Source organism: Motacilla alba, chromosome 22, assembly GCF_015832195.1.
Source record: "Motacilla alba alba isolate MOTALB_02 chromosome 22, Motacilla_alba_V1.0_pri, whole genome shotgun sequence".
Taxonomy (NCBI): Eukaryota; Metazoa; Chordata; class Aves; order Passeriformes; family Motacillidae; genus Motacilla; species Motacilla alba.
Window position 1 is genome coordinate 2494078 of NC_052037.1, and position 22859 is coordinate 2516936.

Below are 22859 nucleotides of genomic sequence, written 5' to 3' on the forward strand. Positions count from 1 at the left end.
GTTTATTAGTGGGGCTTAGGATTATTTATTTAATTTGCTTGTGAGTGGCAGCAGGAATGAGCCCAAACTCCATGGAGAGGAGGGAAAGCTTCCTGAAGCCACTCAAACCCAACCTCGGAGTTTGCCAGGAAAAGATTTGTTTAGGGGCTGGGAGAGGGGGGATTCCCCCCCCTTCCCCTTCTCTGTTTTCTGAAGGAAAAGCTGGGGGAGAAAGAAATGCAGCAGGAGAGGGCTCGGTGCTTTATTGGGCTGTAATAAAACAAGCTTTTTCCAAGCATCCCATATTGATCCCTGTCTGGACAGCTGCAGCCCAGCTGAGCCCGGCTTTCTCCTCAGCCTGGCTCCCAGCCAGCTGGACATGATGGGAATGAAAATCAGGGCGGTGAGAGCAGAGGGATGCAAACACAAACCAGCCCTTGCCGTGGTGCAGGACACATCCCAGCTGGTGGTTTTGGAACATCCCAGTGTGCTGGAGCTGCTTGGGGCATCCATCCCTTCCCACCCTGGCTCCTTCATGCCCTGAAAGCCCCCGGGGGTTTGCTGTGTGCAGGGCTGTGTGCCAGTGTCCTTCTCCTGCAGCCCCCAAGATCCTCCCGTAGCCCAAATCCTTCTGCCATAGCCCAAACCCTTCTCTTGTAGCCCCCTTATCCTCCTGCCTCTCCCCCATGCAGCAGCTCCTTCCTGGCATGGCCTCAGCCAGCTCAGGGCACCCCATGAACACCCCCAAATCCTCTGGGAAAGTCTGAAGCAGGCAGGAAGAGCTTCCTGCCCCCAAAATCATCCCGTGATGGCAGCATCAGCTGGGCTGGTGCCCGTGAGAGGTTCTGGATGGGAGCCCTGGGGGGGAGCGGGATGAGGAGGGGGTTTGGGGTCTGCATCTCCCACCCAGCAGAACCCAGTGGGGGCTGTGGGGAGCGGGATGAGGAGGGGGTTTGGGGTCTGCATCTCCCACCCAGCAGAACCCAGTGGGGGCTGTGGGGAGCGGGATGAGGAGGGGGTTTGGGGTCTGAATCTCCCACCCAGCAGAGCTCCAGTGGCCAGAGCAGATTCCCTGGATGGAACTGTGGTCACTGCCAGGGCGCTTCCAAGGGCTGTGGCTCCTCAGGGGGGTTTTGGGTCCCAAAAAGGGGTGGGTGTCTGTGGAGGATTTTGTGGACGGTTGGCTAGCTGAGAAAGGTCACGCAGACATAAAACCGTTGGTTAAGCAAGAAAGGCACAAGTATGGGAGTCAGCAGTCAGTAGAAAGCAAGGACACTGTGCCCTTGGTGCAACAACAGGATAAGGAGGAAGATCTTTGGTTAGAAATATGAAGAAAAGCAGAAAAGCTGTAACAGTATAACTACAAGAATGCTAAAGTAGGTGTAGCTGGCTGATAAGTGACTGACCAATAATGAGCTCGCTTTTTGCAAGATGTATTAGCCGCATTAACACCAATATAAATATGCGTGGCTCTCAATAAAGTTTGGGATCTGCTGATTGCTTATGTTAAGTGCCGCTTTTCTCCCACCAACTCCAACAAATTGGTGACCCCGACGTGATTTTCTCCCGCTGACCCCAACAAATTGGTGACCCCGACGTGATTTTCTCCCGCTGACCCCAACGAATTGGTGACCCCAACGTGATTTTCTCCCACTGACTCCAACAAATTGGTGACCCCGACGTGATTTTCTCCCGCCAACCCCAACAAATTGGTGACCCCGACGTGATTTTCTCCCGCTGACCCCAACAAATTGGTGACCCCAACCCCAACGTGATTTTCTCCCACCGACTCCAACAGGTGTCTATGGGTGAGGGTTCTCCAGCCGCGTTTCAGTGCTGGCAGCATCTTCCAGAGCAGGGAATGAGGAGCTGCTGTTACCAAACAGTGCAGAAGAGCTCAGTTGGAGGGGATTTGGGTGTTTGGAATCCTTCAGGGCAGCCAGTAAAGGCGCAAACCCCGAATCTCTGTTCCCCTTCCTGTCTCTGCAGAGCAAATCGTGGAGAAGGATGAGGGGCCCTATTACACCCACCTGGGCTCGGGGCCCACCGTGGCCTCCATCCGGGAGCTCATGGAGGAGAGGTAAGAGCCCCTCACTGCAGGGCTGGGGTCCTGTCAGGGGAGTGGGGAGTGAGCGGGGTCCTGTCAGGGGAGTGGGGAGAGTGACTGGGGTCCTGTCAGGGGACTGGGGACCTGATTGAGTGAGTGGGGTCCTGTCACAGTGAGTGGGGACCTATCAGGAGAGTGGGGACTTGTGAGAGTGAGCAGAGTCCTGTCAGGGAAATGGGGATTTGTGAGGGTGTTTGGGGGCTCCTGAGGGTGCCTGGGGGCTCCTGAGGGGCCCATGAAGGCGAGTGGGACTGTGTGTGGCTGTGCCCTGGCAGGTATGGTGAGAAAGGCAAGGCCATCCGCATTGAGAAGGTCATCTACACGGGCAAGGAGGGCAAGAGCTCCCGGGGCTGCCCCATCGCCAAGTGGGTGAGTGCCTCTCGTGCCCGGGCTCGGCCCCTCCGTGTCTGGCCACCAGCAGGTCCCTGTGGTGTGGCCACTATGGCCAGGGGAGGGATGCTGGATTTATGGCTGGCAAGGAGGAATTGAGGGAACCTCACTCACATCCACCCCCTCTTGGGGCTCGGCAGCCGGGGAACGGCGTGTCCAAAGCCAGCAGCTCCCCCAGACTGACAAAGGCCACGGGGTGAATGCAGCCCTGGGAACATGCCTGGCTCTGCCCTCCACACCCCACAGGGCACTGGGGAAGGCGTGCAGGGCATAGCCCAGATCCTCCTGCTGTAGCCCAAACCCTTCTCTTGTAGCCCAAACCCTTCTCTTGTAGCCCAAACCCTTCTCCTGTATCCCCCTTATCCTCCTGCCTCTCCCCCATGCAGCAGCTCCTTCCTGGCACGGGCTCAGCCAGCTCAGGGCACCCCAGGACTTGTGTGATTCCCCACCTCGGGAGGTCTGACCCAGCCCCTCTTGTTCCAGGTGATCCGCAGACACAACCAGGAGGAGAAGCTGCTGTGCCTGGTGAGGCACCGTGCCGGCCACCACTGCCAGAACGCCGTCATCATCATCCTCATCCTGGCCTGGGAGGGCATCCCCCGCACGCTGGGGGACACGCTCTACCAGGAGCTCACCGACACCCTCACCAAGTACGGCAACCCCACCAGCCGCCGCTGCGGCCTCAACGACGAGTGAGTCCCACCGGCAGCGCGGCGTGGGGGAACGGGGTGGGAATGGGGTACGGGATATGGGGTACGGGATATGGGGTGTGGGAATGGGGTGTGGGAATGGGGTACAGGATACGGGGTGTGGGAACGGGGTACAGGAACAGGGTACAAGAACAGGGTGTGGGAATGGAGTACAGGAACGGGGTACAGGAATGGGGCATGGGAATGGGATGCAGGAACAGGATGCGGGAACAGGATGTGGGAATGGGATGTGGGAATGGGATGCGGGAACGGGATGCGGGAATGGGATGCGGGAATGGGATGCGGGGCTCCCTCCCGTTCCCAGAGCTGCCGTCCCTACACGGCACCGGCGGCTGACGCTCCCGTGCCGTGTCCCCCCACAGCCGGACCTGCGCGTGCCAAGGCAAGGACCCCAACACCTGCGGTGCTTCCTTCTCCTTCGGCTGCTCCTGGAGCATGTACTTCAATGGCTGCAAATACGCCCGCAGCAAAACTCCCCGCAAGTTCAGGCTGGTGGGAGACAACCCCAAAGAGGTGGGTGATGGAGGTGGAGCGGGGGCAGCACCGGCGGGGTGGTGGTTTGGAGCTCCTTTCCAGTCAGGACTCTGAAAATAGGAGTCCTCGAGGGGTTTTTTATGGGCTAGAGTTGAGGAAAGGAAAGGTGGCACGAATGGGCCCTCTAGAAATCCCAGAGGACAGTGAGGCTGGAGCTTGAACAGCCAAATCCTCACAGGGAATTTAAGCCACGTGCTTTGTGCCGTGGTGAATATCGTGGGAAGGGTTGGTAGCCACGGGGTGTCTGCGGGCTCTGTCCCCAGTTCCATCCCTACTGCCAAAACCCCTGGGTGACATCCTCCTCTTTTCCCTACCACAGGAAGAGCTGCTCCGGAGAAGCTTCCAGGACTTGGCCACCGAGGTTGCTCCGCTTTACAAGAGGCTGGCGCCGCAAGCCTACCAAAACCAGGTCCTGCTCATCCCAGCCCTTGGCACACACAGCTGGAGTGGATGTGGGGTGGCGATGTTGGGGGATTTTGGCTGACCAGCTCCTCCTTTCACAGGTCACCAACGAGGATGTAGCCATCGACTGCCGGCTGGGCTTGAAGGAGGGGAGGCCGTTCTCAGGGGTGACGGCGTGCATGGACTTCTGTGCTCACGCTCACAAGGACCAGCACAACCTCTACAACGGCTGCACCGTGGTAAGCAGGCACCTGACAGGTGCTCCCTTTTCAAGGTGCTCCCCCCTAATTTGGGGGAGTTGTTGTGCTCCCCAGTTGTTCCACCTCGTGACTCCAGGTTTCTGGCGTGGGCACACCTCACATGAGCTGCTCAGGTCTAACAGAGAGCAGCATCTACTTTTGTCCAACCCAGACCCCATGAGAGGTTTCCAAAAACCAGCTGGGGACCAGAGCAGGCTGGGGGGGTGCCAGGCTGGTGTGGCTTCACATCGGTGTGGCGAAGAAGTGGGAGGTTTGGCTGGTCCAGCATCCATCGGCATCCCACTGACAGCACCTGCTCTGGCCAGGTCTGCACGCTGACGAAGGAAGACAATCGTGTGGTGGGGAAAATTCCCGAAGATGAGCAGCTTCATGTCCTCCCCCTCTACAAGATGTCCAGCACGGATGAGTTCGGCAGCGAGGAGAACCAAAACGCCAAGGTGGGCAGCGGGGCCATCCAGGTGCTCACGTCCTTCCCCCGCGAGGTCCGCAAGCTGCCTGAGCCCGCCAAGTCCTGCCGGCAGCGGCAGCTGGAAGCCAGGAGAGCTGCTGCCGAGAGGAAGAAGCTGCAGAAAGAGAAGCTGATGACGCCAGAGAAAATCAAGCAGGAAGCGCTCGAGCTCCCCACGCTCCAGCCAAATGCAGGTAACGGGGGCAGAGGTGAGGTCCTGCCACCCCGAGCCGCCCGGAAAGCGCGTGAGGGGATGGGGATGTGGTTGGGGACTTTTTTTGGGCTGTTGTGTCGTGGTGCTGGATGGCATCTCTGTGCCGCCTGGGTTTTCACGAAGGTGCGAATCGATGCCGGTGCACCAGGTGATGGCAGGTGATGCCGACCTCTGCAGTTGGCTGGCAAACCCATCACCGTGGCATTTCTGAGTCTGGCCGGCTGTTTTGGGGTCCTGGCTCCCCTCCGGTGGCTCCCTCGGCCGGCAGGTCACGGGGGCTGTGTGTGCTGTCCCACAGGTATGGCGTTGAAAGGCGGGATACCCCCGCAGCCGCTGAAACCTTCCATCAAGGTGGAACCCCAGAGCCATTACAACGCCTTCAAGTACAACGGCAACGCCGTGGTGGAGAGCTACTCGGTGCTGGGCAGCTGCCGGCCCTCCGACCCGTACAGCATGAACAGTGTTTACTCTTACCATTCCTACTATGCACAGCCCAATCTGCCTTCCGTGAACGGGTTTCACTCCAAGTTCGCGCTTCCCTCCTTCGGGTATTACGGCTTTTCCAGCAACCACGTGTTCCCCTCGCAGTTTCTCAATTACGGGGCGCCCGAGAGGAGCGGGAGCAGCTGGGTCAGCAACGGCTACGAGAAGAAGCCCGACGTCTCGGCGCTGCAGGAGAACCTCAACCACACCTACGGGAACAGCAATTTCCCCAAGCCCATCCCGCACGCCGTGCGGAGCAAAAACCATCACCAGCGCACCTACGAGCGAGCCAACCGCTACGCCAGCCAGCAGAAAGCGGCGGCGGCGGCGACGGCCGGGGCGCACAGGACTAGCTCGGGCTCGGAGGAGGCACCGGCGTTTGCACAGAACTGTTTCGGCAGCCGGCCCATCAAGCAGGAGCCTCCAGACCCCCCGCCCGCCATCGAGCCCCTTCCCAGCGTTGCGGCCGTGCCCGGCGCTGGCTTAACGCTGCCGGCCGTCCCTGCGCACGGCACGGCGCCGGAGCAGCGGTGGAGCCCCTACAAGGCACCCCGGGGCACGGCTTCCCCCGAGAGGACTAGCACGGCCGAGGGCTCGTGGAGCACGCTGGCGCCGGGCTCGGGCGGGCGGGAGAAGCTGAGCGCCTTCGACGCCGCCGTGCGCTTGCCGCCACCGGAGAAGCAGTGGTCCGACGCCCTGGCCGGAGAGCCGGCGGCGGCAGCGGCGCATGGCTCGGGCTTGCTGCCGAAACCGTGGAGCCCCTGCAAGCTGGGGGAGACGGCGCTGGCCGGCACGGGTGCCCCGAGCGTGCTGGGGTCACTGGGGTTCAGCTCGGCTCTGCCAGGGCTCCCCAGCTTCCCCGAAGAGCCGTGGGGCTCCGTGAAGGTGGAGGAGCGGAGGACACCAGCACCCAGCCCGGGGCTGGCGGAGAAGCCGTGGGAGGCAGCAGTGGGGGAGAAGGGGGTGGCAGGGCCCCGCCAGGAGAAGCCGTGGGACCCCTTTGGCCTGGAGGAGGATCTGCCGGAGAAGGCGGTGAAGGAGGAAGAGGAAGAGGAGGAGGAAGAGGAGGAGGAAGAAGAAGAGGAGTGGTCGGACAGCGAGCACAACTTCCTGGACGAGAACATCGGCGGGGTGGCCGTGGCTCCCGCCCACGGCTCCATCCTCATCGAGTGCGCCCGCCGCGAGCTCCACGCCACCACCCCGCTGAAGAAACCCAACCGCTGCCACCCCACCCGCATCTCCCTCGTCTTCTACCAACACAAGAACTTGAACCAGCCCAACCACGGCCTGGCGCTGTGGGAGGCCAAGGTGAAGCAGCTGGCGGAGCGGGCTCGGGCCCGGCAGGAGGAGGCGGCGCGTCTGGGGCTGCCGCCGGACGCCAAAGCCTTTGCCAAGAAGCGCAAGTGGGGCGGCGCGTTGGCGACCGAGGCGCCCAGCAAGGAGAGGAGGGACTCAGTCCCCACGCGGCAGGCGGTGGCCATCCCCACCAACTCCGCCATCACTGTGTCCTCCTACGCCTACACCAAGGTGACGGGCCCCTACAGCCGCTGGATCTGAGACCGAGGCGACCGCCATGGCCCCATCTTACCTCAACCCTCGGCAGCGCCGCAGCCCGGCGTTGCTTCGTGGTGCTTTCTCCTCGGGCGTGGGGGAGAAGAAAACAAAAGTAAATAGACGAAACCGAAGCGAAACACAACAACCACAAAGAAAAAAAATGTAACCCATAGGAAACGAACCCAACGCGCGCGCTTGGGAGCAGCGGAGCCGGCGCGGGCTCACGCCGTCGGAGAGCTGCGCCCGGCGAGGAGTTGGCAAAGCAAGCAAAACTTGGTTAAAAAACCCAAGAGGAACGATGCTGTTTGATGATTTTAGGTAATCTCGTATTTATATCTCCATGTTTTTTAATCTAGCCTCGGATGAATTTCCTAGCGTCCTTTCGCAAGGAGAGGTTTTTAATTCCACTTCAAATGGCCTGTTTGTTGGATTTGATTTTATTTTATTTTTTACTCCGATGATAACGACGAAGCCGATCTTCAAAAGAGAAGCCAACATTGAAAAACCACCCTAATCATGAATCCAAACCAACCTGAACACCAAACCAGCTCAAAGGCAAGAGGTGATTCCCTCCAGCTCTGCCGCGTGGGGGCTGGTGGGACCGTGTGCTTTACTGTCAGCCGGACACGCTGAACACCCAATTATTTTTATTCCAAGGACCTAAAAATACCAATTTTGCAGCTCGAGGAGACCTTTCTCACAGCAACGTGAGCCCGCGAGCGAGCGGGCCGTCCCGGGACGGCACATCTCCGCCCGGCTCCTCGCCTCCGGCGGGATCGGCTCTGCCGCCGCGGAGCAAAGCCGGCGTCTCTCCTGGCGCCGGAGACCTCAGGACACGTCCGGGCTGGGGAACGCCGCTGTCGGGGGGCTGCCCTTGGGCTTGGACTTGGGGCTCCTTCGCCCACGGCCTCCGGGGCGAGCGGCAGCGGCGTCGTCTCCATAGGAGCCGACGGGACAAAAACAGAAGAAAAAAAAAAGAAAAAAAATATATACAAAAAACAGGAAAAAAACACAAACCAACCCCAAACTGTGAATAGCGAGTGTTGCTCTCTGTACATCACTGTTGCTAAAGTCTGGTGCTTTCCGTCTCCGGGGGACTTTCTCCATGCAATCGGCTCCGGGAAGAGCGAATCCCAAGGCTTGGCTGGCCAAAACCCCGCCAGGTCCGCCTTCCCCGCCGGTGCCGGCGAGCCGCGGCCAGCGCTGCCGGGGCTCGGTGCTCTTTTCTCTCCCCGGGTGCCATCCCTCCTTCCTACGGATCACCGTTCTTCCCTCAAAACAAACAAACAAAAAAAAACAAAACAAAAACCCCAACCCGACCAATAACCCAGCAACGACGACAACCGCGTGGTGCTTTTCGAACACTCTCAGTCGAGACTTCCCGCCCGGCGCCGGGACGGACGGCACACGGCCGAGCTGCCCCGCGGCTCGCCGGGAGCGCGGCGTGGCCGGAGCCGGGGGCCGGCGTCCCCGGGCGGGGTCGTTGCTTTTGCACTTTGAGGTGCCTTTTGGAGAGCCAGCGAGGCAGCGCCGACGCCGTCGCCGTGCGGAATCACCTCGTGTTTACCGTCACCCTCCTTCCCCACCTCGCGCACGGGCACGGATTCAGCAGGATCTCGGTAAAACAGCCTGAACATTGGCGTGGTCTGATTTTAAAACCTGTAAATAGGGAAAGAAATTTTTTTAAAAGCACTTTCACCTAGATTTAAAAAAAAAAAAAAGAAAAAAAAAGAAGCGAAACTTAAAAAAGCAAACAACTCCCCTCTTTCCTCTCCCCCCACTCCCCCCCAACTTGAAGCAGTATGTTTTAAACAAGATTATCGTGGGAGAACTGTAAATACTGGCAGAATATTTAACATGCTTTGTCCGTCCTTCATCATTAATTAATTTTTTTTTGGTTTTTTGTTTTTGTTTTTTGTTGGTTTTTTTAACCGTAATCTGTAAAGTCGCGTATATTTGACAAGGAAACTCAACGAGCTATTCCCGCTTTTCTTAGAAATACCCAATAGCATATCAGGATTGTAAGAGTCAGATTCTGGGGACGCCGGCGGGCGCCGTGGGGGACCCGCCGCGTCGCCGTGGTTCGGAACGCGGAGCGGGGACGATCCGGGGCCGGGTTCGGGTGCCGGCCCCGTTGTTGTCGCCCGGGGTCTCTGGCTGGCGTGACGGGGGTGCCTTGGAGGAGAAGGAGCGTCGGGAGAAGGCGATGGTCCGTGTAACCTGTCTAAGTCCTGCTTCCTCAGAGGTTTTTCGGTGCAGGGAGGGGTCGGTCCGGCGCGGCGGGTTCAGCCCGGGAGAGCGGGGAGCTGCCGGCGCCGCGGGTCGGGGAGCGAGAACTGCTGCAGTCTCAACGTTTTTACACTACATCAACTTCGTCTAACCTACCTCAACTCTCAGTCATTACGAATTCGCACGCTTCAGACTTCTACACAAACTCGAAATCTATGCACAGCTCTTTACCCCTTGCTGCTGAGAGGCTGTTTCCAAGCAAAATCTTTTCCCTTTACCCGTCCCGGCAGCCGCGCTCGTCCCGCCCGTGCCGAAGCCGCGGGGGTCGCGGAGCTCGGGGTGGGGAGGGACGTTTTTAACGAGTGGGATGTGGGGACCTGGTTTTGCAGCAGGTCGTGGCCACAATGGTGCTAGAACAACAGCCGTGGTGGAAACCCCAGGGAGGGCTCGGCACGGGGAGCCCCGACCGGCTCCTCCGTCCCGCTTTGGTTTTTCTGGCCGCGGTGCTTCGCCTCGGGCAGGAAAGGGGGGATGCAGTTTGGGTCCCCCTCTATCTCGATGCTCTCGGGATGAGGCACGGGAAGGAGAAGGAAACCAGAATCCCTGAGGTGCCTCAATTGCTGATTTTTCCTTTTAATACTGGAGTACGCTTTGTGGGCTCTATAAGGCATATTTTTATTAAATGAAATCTTGTAATACAAACGGTGCTATGGTGTTTTAACAAACTGTATCACGCTTCTGCCTGATTCCATCTCGCTGAGGTGCTACTAATGTATATATCAAATTAAGGAACCAAGAGAAGAAAAAAAAAAAAACAAAAATATACAAAATTTAAGCAATGTCGTTGAGAAGGAAGTTTACTTTTCCGGAGCGACAGCTCGAGGCGTGCCGGGAGCCGGTTGGGTTTATGCAAACTGAAAGAGGCGCCGCGTCCGAGGCGTGCCGCCGGCCGGGGTCGTGGTGGAGCCGTTCCCTGCGGGTCCGGGGCGGGTGCGGTCCCGGGATGAGGTGCTAGAGGTGATGTCCAGGTGCAGGGCTCAGCCAGGTGTCCACAGTGCTCAGACAGGTGTGTGCTCATGGTGCTTGGACAGGGTGCTCGGCCAGGTGTGTGCTCATGGTGCTCGGCCACAGTGCCTGGACAGGTTTGTGGTCATGGTTCTTGGCCACAGTGCCTGGACAGGTTTGTGGTCATGGTTCTTGGCCACAGTGCTTGGGCAGGCTTCTCGGACATGGCGTGTGGACATAAGTGCTTGGACACGGTGCTCGGCCACACGTGGTGGCCGCGGTGCTCGGACGCGGTGCTCAGACACGGTGCTCGGTCACACAAGGTAGACGCGGTGCTCGGACTCGGTGCTCAGGCTCAATGCTCGGCCACAGGTCATGGACGTGGCGTGGTCATGGACGTGGTGCTCGGTCGTGGTGCTCCGCCACAGGTCATGGACGTGGTGCTCAGGAACAGTGCTCGGCCACTCCTTCTGGACACGGTGCTCGGACACGGTGCTCGGACACGGTGCTTGGACACGGTGCTTGGACATGGTGCTTGGACATGGTGCTCAGACATGATGCTTGGTCCCCGTGCTTGGCCACTCAGGATGGACACGATGCTCAGACGTGGTGCTCGGACATGGTGCTCGACCACGGTGCTTGGACACGCATGATGGACATGGTGCTCGGACATGGTGTGTGGACGTGGTGCTGTGTTTGGTGCTCGGACATCGTGTGTGGACATGGTGCTTGACCCCGGTGCTTGGACATGGTGCATGGACGTGGCGTGCGGACACGGTGCTTGACCACGGTGCTCGGACATGGTTCTCGGACATGGTGCATGGCCCTGGTGCTCGGGCATGGTGCTCAGCCATGCACCATGGACGCGGTGCTCAGCTGTGGTGTGTGGACGGTGCTTGGCCAGGACGTGTGGACAGTGCTTGACCGCAGCGCTCGGACACGGTGCGTGGACATGGTGCTCGGGCACGGTGCTCAGCCACGCCGCCGTGGACGTGGTGCTCGGACGTGGTGCTCAGACACGATGTGTGGACATGGTGCTCAGCCAGGGTATGTGGACATGGTGCATGGACCTGGTGCTTGGACATGGTGCTCGGACATTGTTTTTTAGACATTGGTGCTCGGACATTGGTGCTTGGACACGCTGAGTGGACATTGGTGCTTGGACACGCACTGTGGATGTGGTGCTCAGATGTGGTGGGTGGCCACGGTGCTCAGATGTGGCGCATGGACACGGGTGCTCTGCTTGGTGCTTGGACTCGGTGCTTGGCCGTGGTTCCCGGACCCGTGCTCTGCCGTGGTGCTTGGACACGGCCCGTGGCCACGGTGCTCGGCCACCATGTGATTTGACCACGTGTTGTGGACACGGTGCTTGAGCGTGGTGCTCGATGGTGGTGCTCAGGCACGGCGCGTGGACACGGCAGTGGGTCACGCACCCTGGACACGGCGCACGGACACGGCGCTCGGCCGCAACGTGTGGACGTGGTGCTGAGCTGGGATGCGTGGACACGGTGCTCGGCCAAGGGGCTTGGACACGGCATGTGGACACAGTGGTTGGGCACGGAGCATGGACATGGTGGCTGCCCAGAGCATGGACACGGAGCACGGACATGGTGGCTGCCCAGAGCATGGACACGGTGGTTGGGCACAGAGCATGGACATGGTGGCTGCCCAGAGCATGGACACGGTGGTTAGGCATGGAGCATGGATGCAGTGGTTGGCACAGAGCATGGACACGGTGGTTGGGCACAGAGCATGGACACGGTGGTGGCCCACCCTGCACGGGCGCAGAGCACGGCTCAGTGCTGCTCCGGCACCAGGCGCCCCCATGGCACCGCCCGGCCGGGCCCGGTTCTGGCACTGTTCCCCTTCAGCACCAACCTTGAGCAACCAACCCTGCACTCCTGGTGCTCAACGCCACGCCAGCCCCACGTCCAGCGCCACGTCCATCCCTGTGTCCATCTCTGTGTCCAGCCCGTGTCCATCACCATGTCTATCACCGTGTCCATCACCATGTCCAGCCCATGTCCATCCTGTGTCCATCCCGTGCCCATCCCATGTCCATCCTATGTCCATCCCGTGTCCATCGCGTGTCCATCCCATGTCCATCACCGTGTCCAGCCCTGTCCAGGCTCCCGCAGCTCCTCGCTCTCATCCCCTCCCGCCTCCCCCCGCTCCTCCCGCCTCCTTCTTTCCCCCTTCCCCTTTTTTGGGTTGATTTTCCTTTTTTTGGGGTTTCTTGGTGCTACTTCCCCCCCGCGCCCCCCAGCAGATACCTCAGCCCCCAGCCCCGGGTGCAGCTCGTCCGGGATCAGGGATCCTCTCCCGCATCTCTGAGATCCTCTCCTGAATTTCCAAGATCCTTTCCTGCATTTCCGAGATCCTCTCCCATATCTCCGGGATCCTCTCCTGAATTTCCAAGATCCTCTCTCGCATTTCCGGGATCCTCTCCTGAATTTCTGGGATCCTCTCCCGCATTTCTGGGATCCTCTCCCGTGTTTCCGAGATCCTCTCCCGCATTTCCGGGATCCTCTCCTGAATTTCCAAGATCCTCTCCCACATTTCCGAGATCCTCTCCTGTATCTCCGGGTCCTCTCCTGAATTTCTGGGATCCTCTCCCGCGTTTCCAGGATCCTCTCCCGCGTCTCCGGGATCAGGATCCTCTCCCACATCTCCGGAATCCTCTCCCGCATTTCCGGGATCCTCTCCCGCATTTTTGGGATCCTCTCCCGTGTCTCCGGGATCAGGATCCTCTCCCAGATTTTCGGGATCAGGATCCTCTCCCGCGTTTCCAGGATCCTCTACCGCGTTTCCAGTATCCGGATCCTCTCCCGGATTTTCGGGATCGGGATCCTCTCCCGCGTCTCCGGGATCCTCTCCTGGATTTCCGGGATCCTCTCCTGTATTTCTGTGATCCTCTCCCACATTTCCTGGATCCGGATACTCTCCCGTGTTTCCCGGATCCGCATCCTCTCCATTCCCCGTTTCCCTCCCGTTTCCGTTCCTGCGCCTCCGTCAGGGATTTCCCACCCGCCGCAGTTTCCTCAGTTGGGATCCGGGGGCGAGGAGGGCTTGGGCTCGCTGGGGTTTTTATTTTGGAAATGTGATCTTATGTTATTTCACTTTCTTTTATTTTATTTTACTTTTTTTTTTTTTCCTTTATTTTTACTTTATTTTATTTTACTATTTTATTTTATTTTATTTTATTTTATTTTATTTTATTTTATTTTATTTATTTGATTTCTTTGCCCCTTGGCAATCCCAAAGTCCGACCCGGCGCGTTCCTTCTGGGATCCGGGAATTCGGCCGGAGGGGGGCGGCTGCTGCGGCGCCTTTGGGATTCTTTGGGAATTTTTGGGCTGTTTCCACTTTTTGGGATTTTTTGTGGGATTTTTTGGGGTGTTCTGGTGGTTTTAGGGATTTATTTTGGGTTTGTTTCGGGATTTTTTTTGGGCTGTTTCCGTTTTTTGGGATTTATTTGGGAATTTTTTTGGGCTGTTTCCGGTGTTTTTTAGGATTTTTTGAGCTGTTTCCACTGTTTTTTGGGATTTTTTTTGGGAATTTTGGGGGTTTTTGGGGGGATTTTTTTTCAGGGATTTTTTGGGGTGTTCCAGTGGTTTCTGGGATTTTTTGTGGGATTGTTTTGGGTGTTCTGGTGCTTTTTGGGATTTATTTTGGGGTGTTTTGGGGGATTTTTTGGGATTTTTTTGGGGTGTTCTGGCGCTTTTTGGGATTTATTTTGGGTTTTTTTCTGGGCTGTTCCAGCATTTTCTGGGATTTTTGGGGGATTTTTTTCCATCATTATGTGGGATTTCTTTTGGGATTTCTTTGGGGTATTCCGGCGTTATTTAGCATTTCTTTTGGGATTTCTTTTGGAATTTTTCTGGGCTATTCCAGCGTTATTTGGCATTTGTTTGGGATTTCTTTTGGGGTTTCTCTGGGCTGTTCCGGCGTTATTTGGGATTTCTTTTGGCATTTCTTTTGGGCTTTCTTTTGGGGTTTCTTTTGGGGTTTCTTTTGGGGTTTCTTTTGGCATTTCTTTTGGCATTTCTTTTGGGGTTTCTTTTGGGGTTTTTCTGGGCTGTTCCGGCGTTATTTGGCATTTCTTTTGGGGTTTCTTTGGGGTTTCTTCAGGCCGTTCCAGCGTTATTTGGGATTTCTTTTGGGATTTATATTGGAATTTTTCTGGGGTATTCTGGCGTTATTTGTGATTTCTTTTGGGGTTTCTTTAGGGATTTCTTTGGGTTTTTTCTGGTCTGTTCCGGCGTTATTTGGCATTTCTTTTGGGATTTTTTTGGGGTTTCTTTTGGGGTTTTGGGGGGGTTTTTCCGGGTCTGTTCTGGCGTTATGTGTGATTTCTTTTGGGGTTTCTTTGGGGTTTCTTTGGGGTTTCTCTGGGCTGTTCCGGCGTTATTTGTGATTTCTTTTGGCATTTCTTTGGGGTTTCTCTGGGGTGTTTCCGGCCGTTCAGGGGTGGCGGCTGCGGGGAGGCACCGCGGGGCGTCGCGCACCCTCCGGGATTCCTGGCCGGGCTCTGGGGTTACTTGAAGATTCGGGGGCGGATCGAGGAGCGCTGGACCTTTCCCCACGTCTCAAGGCAATAGGATTAATTAATGAACGAATTAATTAACATGTAATTAAACTGTAGATACTCCTAGGACAGCAAATCGATGCCGATAATTTTATTTTGTATCATTTTCCCTTCCTCTCTGTGTTGTTTTTTCCCCTTTTCCCCTCCTTTTCTTTCCCCCACCCCGTTGTTTCAATAAATTTATTTTTTAGGATTCCTAAAAATCGCAAGTTTGGATCCTCCCCTCCGCTTTCGGTTTTGTTTTCTTTTTTTTGGGGTTTTTTTTTCGTTCCGTCGTCGTTTATTTTCCGTTTGTATTTTATTCTGAGTTGGGCTGTGTTCTTATTCCCGATACCTTTAAAATATTGTGGGTGTTTTAATAAATTTTATATTTATTTTTTGCACTCAACGCCAGGCTCGGCTGCAGTTCCTGCGGGGTTGGGGGTTTGGGATTGGGGTTTGTGGGGTTTTTGGGGTTTTGGGGCTTTTGGGACTGGGGTTTGTGGGAATTTTGGGTTTGGGGTTTTTGGGGTTGGGGTTTTGGGGCTTTTGGGATTGACGGTTTTGGGAGTTTTGGGTTTGGGGTTTTTGGGTTTGGGATTGGGGTTTTTAGGGTTTTGGGGGTTGGGGTTTTGGGGTTTTTGGGGTTGGGGGTTTGGGATTCGGGTTTTTGGGATTTTTGGGGTTGGGGTTTTTTGGGACTGGGGGGTCTGGATGGGACTCTGGGTGTTGGGAATTGGGGACAGAGCAGAACAGGTCCTTTGGGGGGGACCAAGATGGGGGCTCCATCTATGGGATGGTGGCGGGGGAGGGAGTGGGATCTTTTTGGGATTCTTTTGGGATCCTTTTGGGATCTTTTGGGGGTCGGGATGGGACCCTGGATATGGGAATGGAGGGGGAGGAAGGATGGCACTTTTGTGGGGTCAAGAGGTGACCCTTTTTGGGGTCAGGTGGGGACCCTTTTTGGGGTCAGGAGGGAGCCTTTTTGGGGTCAGATGGGGACCCTTTTTGGGGTCAATAAGGGACCCTTTTTGGGGACCCGTGGGGGGGGCACAGTGACTCTCCGTGGTCCTCCGAGCCACCAGGCGGCGCTCGTGGCGGCGCAGCGCTAGCCCCGCCCCTTCTGCCACCGGCGCGCTCTGATTGGCTGAGCCGGAGGTGACCCCGGCGCGCCCCCGGGATGGCGGCGGCGGGGCTGAGCCGGGGCCCGGTGAGTGTCCGTCGGTCCCCGCGTCCCTCTGTCCTCGCCCCCGTGTCCTCCCCCTGCCCGTGCTGCCCCCCCGGCCCGTGCTCTCTCTGTGTCCCCCCGGTGCCGGTAAGCGCGGCCCGCGCCTCCTCCCGGTGTCCGGGCCCGTTTCCCCGCCGTCTCCCGGTGCTGCCCCGTTCCTTGTGCCGCTCCCGGTGCTTCCGCTCCTCGCGATGTCCCCCGGCACAGATAACCCCCGCCGACCCTCCCCGGGCCCCGTTCCCACCGCCCGATCCTCCGGTGGTGGCAGCTCCCGTTCCCTCCCGTTCCCTCCCGTTCCCGGGGCCGTTTCTGGGGTCCCCCCGGGGGTCTCAGCGCCGTTTCCCCCCCAGCTGTTCCTGCGCTGCCGCTCCTGGCGGGGTTTGGCCTCCGGCACCGACGGGGAATCGCGCCTGGCGCGGCTGCTGCGGGAGAAGTTCCCGCGGGCCTCGGACATCAAGGTGGTGGACATCTCCGGTAGGGACCCGCTCCTGCCGCGCCTCAACCCGCTCCTGCCGTGCCTAAACCCGCTCCTGCCGGGCCTAAACCCGCTCCTGCCGGGCCTAAAGCTCCTCTTTATTGCCTAAACCCGCTCCTGCCGCGCCTAAACCTGCCCCTGCTGCACCTAAACCCGCTCTTTATTGCCTAAACCCGCTCCTGCTGGGCCTAAACCCGCTCCTGCCGCGCCTAAACCCGCTCCTGCCGGGCCTAAACCGCTCCTGCCGCGCCTAAAGCTCCTCTTTATTGCCTAAACCTGCTCTTTATTGCCCCAAACCCGCTCTTTATTGCCCCAAACCCGCTCTTGTTGCCCCAAACCCACTCTTTATTGCCCCAAACCCGCTCTTGTTGCCCCAAACCCGGTTTTAGGGGGTACCCAGTCAGGCTCCAGCCCCCCCGGGCTGCGGGGACCCCCAGAAGGAGCAGCGGTGTGAGGGCGCCGCAGCCTTGACTTTAATTAATTGGCGTTAATTGGGCCGGCTTCCCAGGAGGCTGCGGCGCCATGTACGAGATCCACGTGGAGTCGGAGGAGTTCCGGGAGAAGCGGCCGGTGCAGCAGCACAGGATGGTGACCCAGGTCTGGGGACAGGGAGGGGAGAGGGAGAGGGAGGGAAAGGGGAGAGGGATGGAGAAAGGAATGGGGGAGAGGGGGAACGAGGCAGAGGGGATGGATGTGAGGGAACGGGGAGAGGGAGGAAAAGGGGAGAGGGGACGGGGAGAGGGAGGGGAAAGGGGAGAGGGGATGGAGAAAGGGATGGATGTGAGGGAACGGGAGAGATGGGATGAGAGGGAATGGATGTGAGGGAATGGGGAGAGGGAACAGGGAGACGGAATGGGAGAGAGGGGATGAGAGGGAATGGGGGAGAGGGGATGGACGTGAGGGAATGGGAGAGAGGGAATAGGGAGAGGGAATGGGAGAGCTGGAACGGGATTGGGGCTGCAGCAGCCCTGGATACGGGGCTGAGGCAGCCCTGGATATGGGGTTGTGGCAGCCCTGGATATGGGGTTGTGGCAGCCCTGGCTGTGGGGCTGAGGCCGCTCCAGCCCTGGCTGTGGGGCTGAGGCCGCTCCAGCCCTGGATATGGGGTTATGGCAGCCCTGGCTGTGGGGCTGAGGCCGCGCTCCCCCGCAGGCGCTGAGCGAGGAGATCAAGCACATGCACGGCCTGCGCATCTTCACCTCGGCCCCCAAGGCCGAGTGAGGGGCTGAGGCTGCCCCGGCCCCAATAAAGAGCTCCAGGAGGAACCCACCCCGTGCCGTGTGCTCAATCCTGGGGGACGGTTGTTGTTATTAATTATTATTAATTATTATTAATGCCTTTGCCACACAGGAGGGACCCGTGGGACAGCCCAGAGCTGCTCCTCCCACCCAGGGACAGGGACAGAAGGGTCCTTGCAGGGGGTTTATCCATCCTTGGAGCCCAAAAGGCTCCTGGCAGGGGGTTTTGGAGCCCACCTTCTCAGAAGGGTCCTTGCAGGGGGGTTTATTCCCCAGCGGGAAGGGCTGAGGGGAGCGGGCAGGGCTGAGGGGACGGAGTGAGGGGAGCGGGCAGGAAAGAGGGAGCGGACTGAGAGGAGCGGGCTGAGGGGAGCGGGCTGAGAGAACGGGAAGGGCTGAGCGGAGTGGGGAAGGGCTGAGGGGGGCGGGAAGGGCTGAGCGGAGCCGGCGGAGCGGAGCGGGCCGAGCCGCGCTGCTCTGAGGGAGCGGCGGCAGCTCCCGCCCGCGCCGCCAACTCTCGCGAGAGCTGCGGGAAGGGGCGGGAATCCCACGAAGGGGGCGTGGTTGCGTAGTGGGCGTTACCGTGTGACCACGCCCAGTGCGGGGCGGGGCTGGAAATGAGCGCGGGAACCCCAAAAGTGGGACTGGGACCCCAAAAAGGGATTGGGACCCCAAAAGTCGGACTGGGACCCCAAAAACTGAGCCCAGGTACCTCAAAAGTGGAACTGGGACCCCATAAGTGGAACTGGGACCCCAAACAAGGGACTGGGATCCCAAAACACTATAAAATTTAATAACTAGTAATAAATAATCAGTCCGAGCCTGGTTCGTGCTGTCAGATTTTGTTTTATTTTATTGATTTCCGAGCCTGGGGGACTCTGGAGGGGTCTCCATCCGTCTCACACTGGGGGCACTGAAGCGAGGGGGTGGCGCTGTGCCCCCCATCTCCATTAATTGGGGGGGTTCAGTTTGTTCCCCTCTCTATTAATTGAGGGGGGGTCCAATGGTCCCTATTTCCCTTAACTGGGGGGGGTCCAGCGGGCCCCTTGTCCCTTAATTAGGGGGGGTCGGGTGCCCCCCATCTCCATTAATTGGGGGGGGTCAGTTTGTTCCCCTTTCTATTAATTGAGGGGGGGTCCAATGGTCCCTATTTCCCTTAATTGGGGGGGGTCCAGCGGGCCCCTTGTCCCTTAATTAGGGGGGGTCGGGTGCCCCCCATCTCCATTAATTGGGGGGGGTCAGTTTGTTCCCCTCTCTATTAATTGAGGGGGGGTCCAATGGTTCCCACCCCCCTCCCTTAACTGGGGTGACCTCCCGAGAACCCCCCCCCAGCCTGAGAGCAGCAGAAACACCCCCAGACCCATCTCCCGTTAAGGAGAGCACGGTCGGTCCCGGTTCTCCCGTTAAGGAGGGGCCGGTTGGTCCCGGTTCTCCCGTTAAGGAGAGCCCGGGTTGGTCCCGGTTCTCCCGTTAAGGAGGGGCCGGTTGGTCCCGGTTCTCCCATTAAGGAGAGCCCGGGTTGGTCCCGGTTCTCCCGATAAGGAGAGCACGGTCGATCCCGGTTCTCCCGTTAAGGAGAGCCCGGTCAGTCCCGGTTCTCCCGTTAAGGAGAGCCCGGTTGATCCCGGTTCTCCCGTTAAGGAGAGCCCGGTGGTCCCGGTCCTCCTCCGCCGCGGAGGGGCCGGTGCGGCCGCAACCCCGTCCTGTGTGGGGATGAACGGGGGGAGTCAGATCATCTCCCCCCGTTCCCGGGACGGGGGTGTCCTCGGTTACCGGGAACCGGGACCGTGCTCGCCCACTGTGGAGATAAGGGGCTGGGGCTGGGGGTGTGGGGGGGGGGGGGGGTCAGGCTCGGCGCGATCTCCGGTGGAGCGGAGAGCCCGGTGGGGTCTCCGCGCCCTTGCGGTTACGGTCCCTCGGCGTCCGGCGCTGCCATCCGCGGATGTCACCGCTGCGATCCCTCGGCGTCCAACGACGCGATCCTCCGTTGTCCCGCCGCCCCGGGGGTCTCCGGCCGCTCCAGTGTCACCGGGATCCTCGGGTGGCGCCCACCCCAGTGTGGGGGGCTCCAGTGGCCACCGGGATCCTCGGGTGGCGGCCGCCCCAGTGTGGGGGGCTCCAGTGGCCACCGGGATCCTCGGGTGGCGGCCACCCCAGTGTGGGGGGCTCCAGTGGCCACCGGGATCCTCGGGTGGCGCCCACCCCAGTGTGGGGGGCTCCAGTGGCCACCGGGATCCTCGGGTGGCGGCCGCCCAATTCTGGGGGGCTCCAGTGGCCACCGGGATCCTCGGGTGGCGGCCACCCCAGTGTGGGGGGCTCCAGTGGCCACCGGGATCCTCGGGTGGCGGCCGCCCCAGTGTGGGGGGCTCCAGTGGCCACCGGGATCCTCGGGTGCGGCCGCCCCGGGGTCTCGGCCCGGGCCCGGGCTCCGCTCCGCTCTCCGCCGCTCCCGGTCCCAAACTGGGTCCCCGCTGTCCCGCCGCCGCTTTATATACCCGGCCGGAGCCCCGGCCACGCGGCCGTCAGCCAATGGGAATCGAGAAACCAGCGTGGGGGCGGAGCAACCAGCGTTGCACATTGTGAGTAAACAGAGGGGAGGCGTGGCCAGAACGCAGCCGAGCGATCTGATTGGTCGGGAGGCGGCGCGTTCCAAAAGGGGCGGGGCCAGGAGGGGTGTGAGGGCGGGGCGGGGGCGGGGCCGCGCTGCGATCGGGATTTGGGGAGGAATTCCCGAAGAGTTCCGGGAATGTTCTCGTTTTGGCACCTTTCTACCTGCGCTTCTTCCTGATGGAAAGGGATTATTGCAATCCTAAACTCAGGCCATTAAGTTCAATTTGCATTTTAATTTTCTGCGGCACCAGGAGGACATAGAATCCATCAATTCCACAAAATTCCGAATCATTTTTTATTCCCTTTTTCTACCTGTTACCTCCCAGCTTGTCAATAAAAAGTTGTTTTTTTTTCCCTTCCATCTCTTCATTTCTTCCCGAGGGAAAGGGATTTTCGGAATCCTAAACTCAGCCCATTAAATTAAATTTTCATTTCAATTTTCTGCGACACCAGGAGGACCCAGAATCCATCAACTCCATAGAATTCTTGACCTCCTTTTTCTACCTGTTCCCTGCCAGCTTGTCAATAATAAGTTGGTTTTTTTTCCCTTCCATCTCTTCATTTCTTCCTGATTAAAGGGATTTTTGGAATCCTAAACTCAGCCCATTAAGTCCAATTTTCCTTTCAATTTCCCCTGACCCCGGGATGGGGGCAGAACCCATAAATTCCATCAATTCCATGGAATTCCGTGACGTCACAGCATGCGGAATGATGGAACCGAGGCTCTCTTGTGACACAGCCGGCGTTCCACGCCCGGTGACACCCGGGGCAGCGTCGTGACAACGGAACCTCACGGCACCGGGGGGTCCCAGCCCCATGGGGAGGGGTCTCTGAGTGTCCCAGCCCCATTTCTGGGGTGCTTGGGTTTATGGGGAGCGGTCTCAGGCCAATTTCTGGGGGGTCCCAGTCAATGAGGAGAGGTCTCTGAGGGTCCCAGTCCATGGGAAGGGGTCTCTGGGGGTCCCAGCCCCATTTCTGGTGGTCCCACTCCATGGGGAGGGGTTTCTGAGGTTCCTTGTCCCATTTCTGGTGGTCTCTGACCCACAGGGAGAGGTCTCTGGGGTCCCAGCCCCATGGGGAGGGGGTCTCTAGGGGTCCCAGACCCATTTCTGGTGGTCCCCGACCCACAGGGAGTGGTCTCTGAGGGTCCCAGGCCCATGGGGAGGGGTCTCTGAGGGTCCCAGCCTATGGGGAGAGGTCTCTGAGGGGTCTCATGTCCATTTCTGGGGTGCTTGGGCTTATGGGGAGGGGTCTGTGAGGGTCCCAGCCCCATTTCTGGCAGTCCCAGTGCATGGGGAGGGGTCTCTGGGGGTCCCAGGCCATGGGGAGGGGGTCTCTGGGGGTCCCAGCCCCATTTCTGGGGGTCCCAGGCCATGGGGAGGGGGTCTCTGGGGGTCCCAGCCCCATTTCTGGGGGTCCCAGGCCATGGGGAGGGGGTCTCTGGGGGTCCCAGGCCATGGGGAGGGGGGTCTCTGGGGGTCCCAGCCCCACTTTTGGGGGGCCTCTGTGATTTGCGTGGGCGACGAGTGAACTCGCGGAGCCATCACAGACCAGCCACACCATTCCATGTTATTTTTGTCAATTTTTATTTTGTCCCTTACCTTTGGCCGGCCGGGGCGGTGGCCGAGCCCCTCCGGTTTGGGGGGGCCCGGCGCGGTCCCTCGGTGCCCCGGGGGTGTCCGTCCTTACCTTTGCTGAGCCGGGGGCGGTGGCAGACCCCCCACATCTGGGGGGGCTGCGGTGCTCTCCATCCCCTTACCTTGGGCAGGCCGGGGCGGTGGCCGAGTCCCCGATCCGGGAGCCCGGCGCGGTCCCTCGGTGCCCCGGCGGTTCCCGGTCCTTACCTTGGCTGAGCCGGGGGCGATGCCGGTGCCGTTCGGACGGGCCGGTACCGAGAAGGCGGCGGCGAGAAGCGGCGCATCGGCGCATCCCCGTCCCTCCCAGCCTCCCCGTCCCTCCCAGCCTCCCCCCATGACCGCCCCGTGCCGGAGCACCGGGCTGGCGGCGCCGAGGACGCGGCCGGTGCCGGGGCTCCGGGTAGTGCCGGAGCTCCGGGTTCCGAGAGCCCGGGCGGTGCCGGAGGCCCGGTGCTGGCGGTTCCGAAGGCTCGGTCGGAGCCAGGGCTCCGCCGCTGGAGGCTCCGCTCCTCCCGCTCCGCCGCCGAACCGAACTGGCCCGCAGCCCCCGCCGCCGCTTTATATATGCAGGCTCGACCCCGCCCCCCCTCAGTCGCAGCCAATGGGAGCCGAGTGCCAACAATGAGGGGCGGGGCGTAGAGCGTCTTGCTTTGTTGGGAAATAATGAGGGGCGGGGCTAGAGCGAGACGGAGCGATGTGATTGGCTGAGAGGGTTCCGGGAGGGGCGGGGCCTGGGCGCACGGAGCTCGGTCACCGGGAGCGCTCGGGGCCGGGGCCGGGGCCGGGGCA

At 59.6% G+C, this 22859-nt stretch overlaps 2 protein-coding genes across 4 annotated transcripts in view; both read left to right on the forward strand.

The window, feature by feature from the left end:
• TET3 (tet methylcytosine dioxygenase 3) overlaps positions 1-10125 on the forward strand; it is a 28172-nt gene extending 18047 nt beyond the window's left edge. For all 3 annotated transcript variants that reach the window (XM_038160256.1, XM_038160254.1, XM_038160255.1), the window contains exons 3-10: positions 1969-2059; positions 2362-2455; positions 2960-3168; positions 3549-3699; positions 4040-4129; positions 4224-4361; positions 4688-5024; positions 5343-10125. In XM_038160256.1, coding sequence (XP_038016184.1) covers positions 1969-2059; positions 2362-2455; positions 2960-3168; positions 3549-3699; positions 4040-4129; positions 4224-4361; positions 4688-5024; positions 5343-7084 — 2852 coding nt within the window. In that variant the 3' untranslated portion in view covers positions 7085-10125. The remainder of the gene's footprint in view (positions 1-1968; positions 2060-2361; positions 2456-2959; positions 3169-3548; positions 3700-4039; positions 4130-4223; positions 4362-4687; positions 5025-5342) is intronic.
• Positions 10126-15990: 5865 nt separating this feature from the next.
• BOLA3 (bolA family member 3) lies at positions 15991-17854 on the forward strand. Its single transcript, XM_038160327.1, has 4 exons — positions 15991-16092; positions 16461-16584; positions 17094-17182; positions 17738-17854. Exons 1-4 carry the CDS (start codon positions 16063-16065, stop codon positions 17804-17806), a joined length of 312 nt encoding a protein of 103 aa, XP_038016255.1. The 5' UTR covers positions 15991-16062; the 3' UTR covers positions 17807-17854.
• The last annotated feature ends 5005 nt before the right edge of the window (positions 17855-22859 follow it).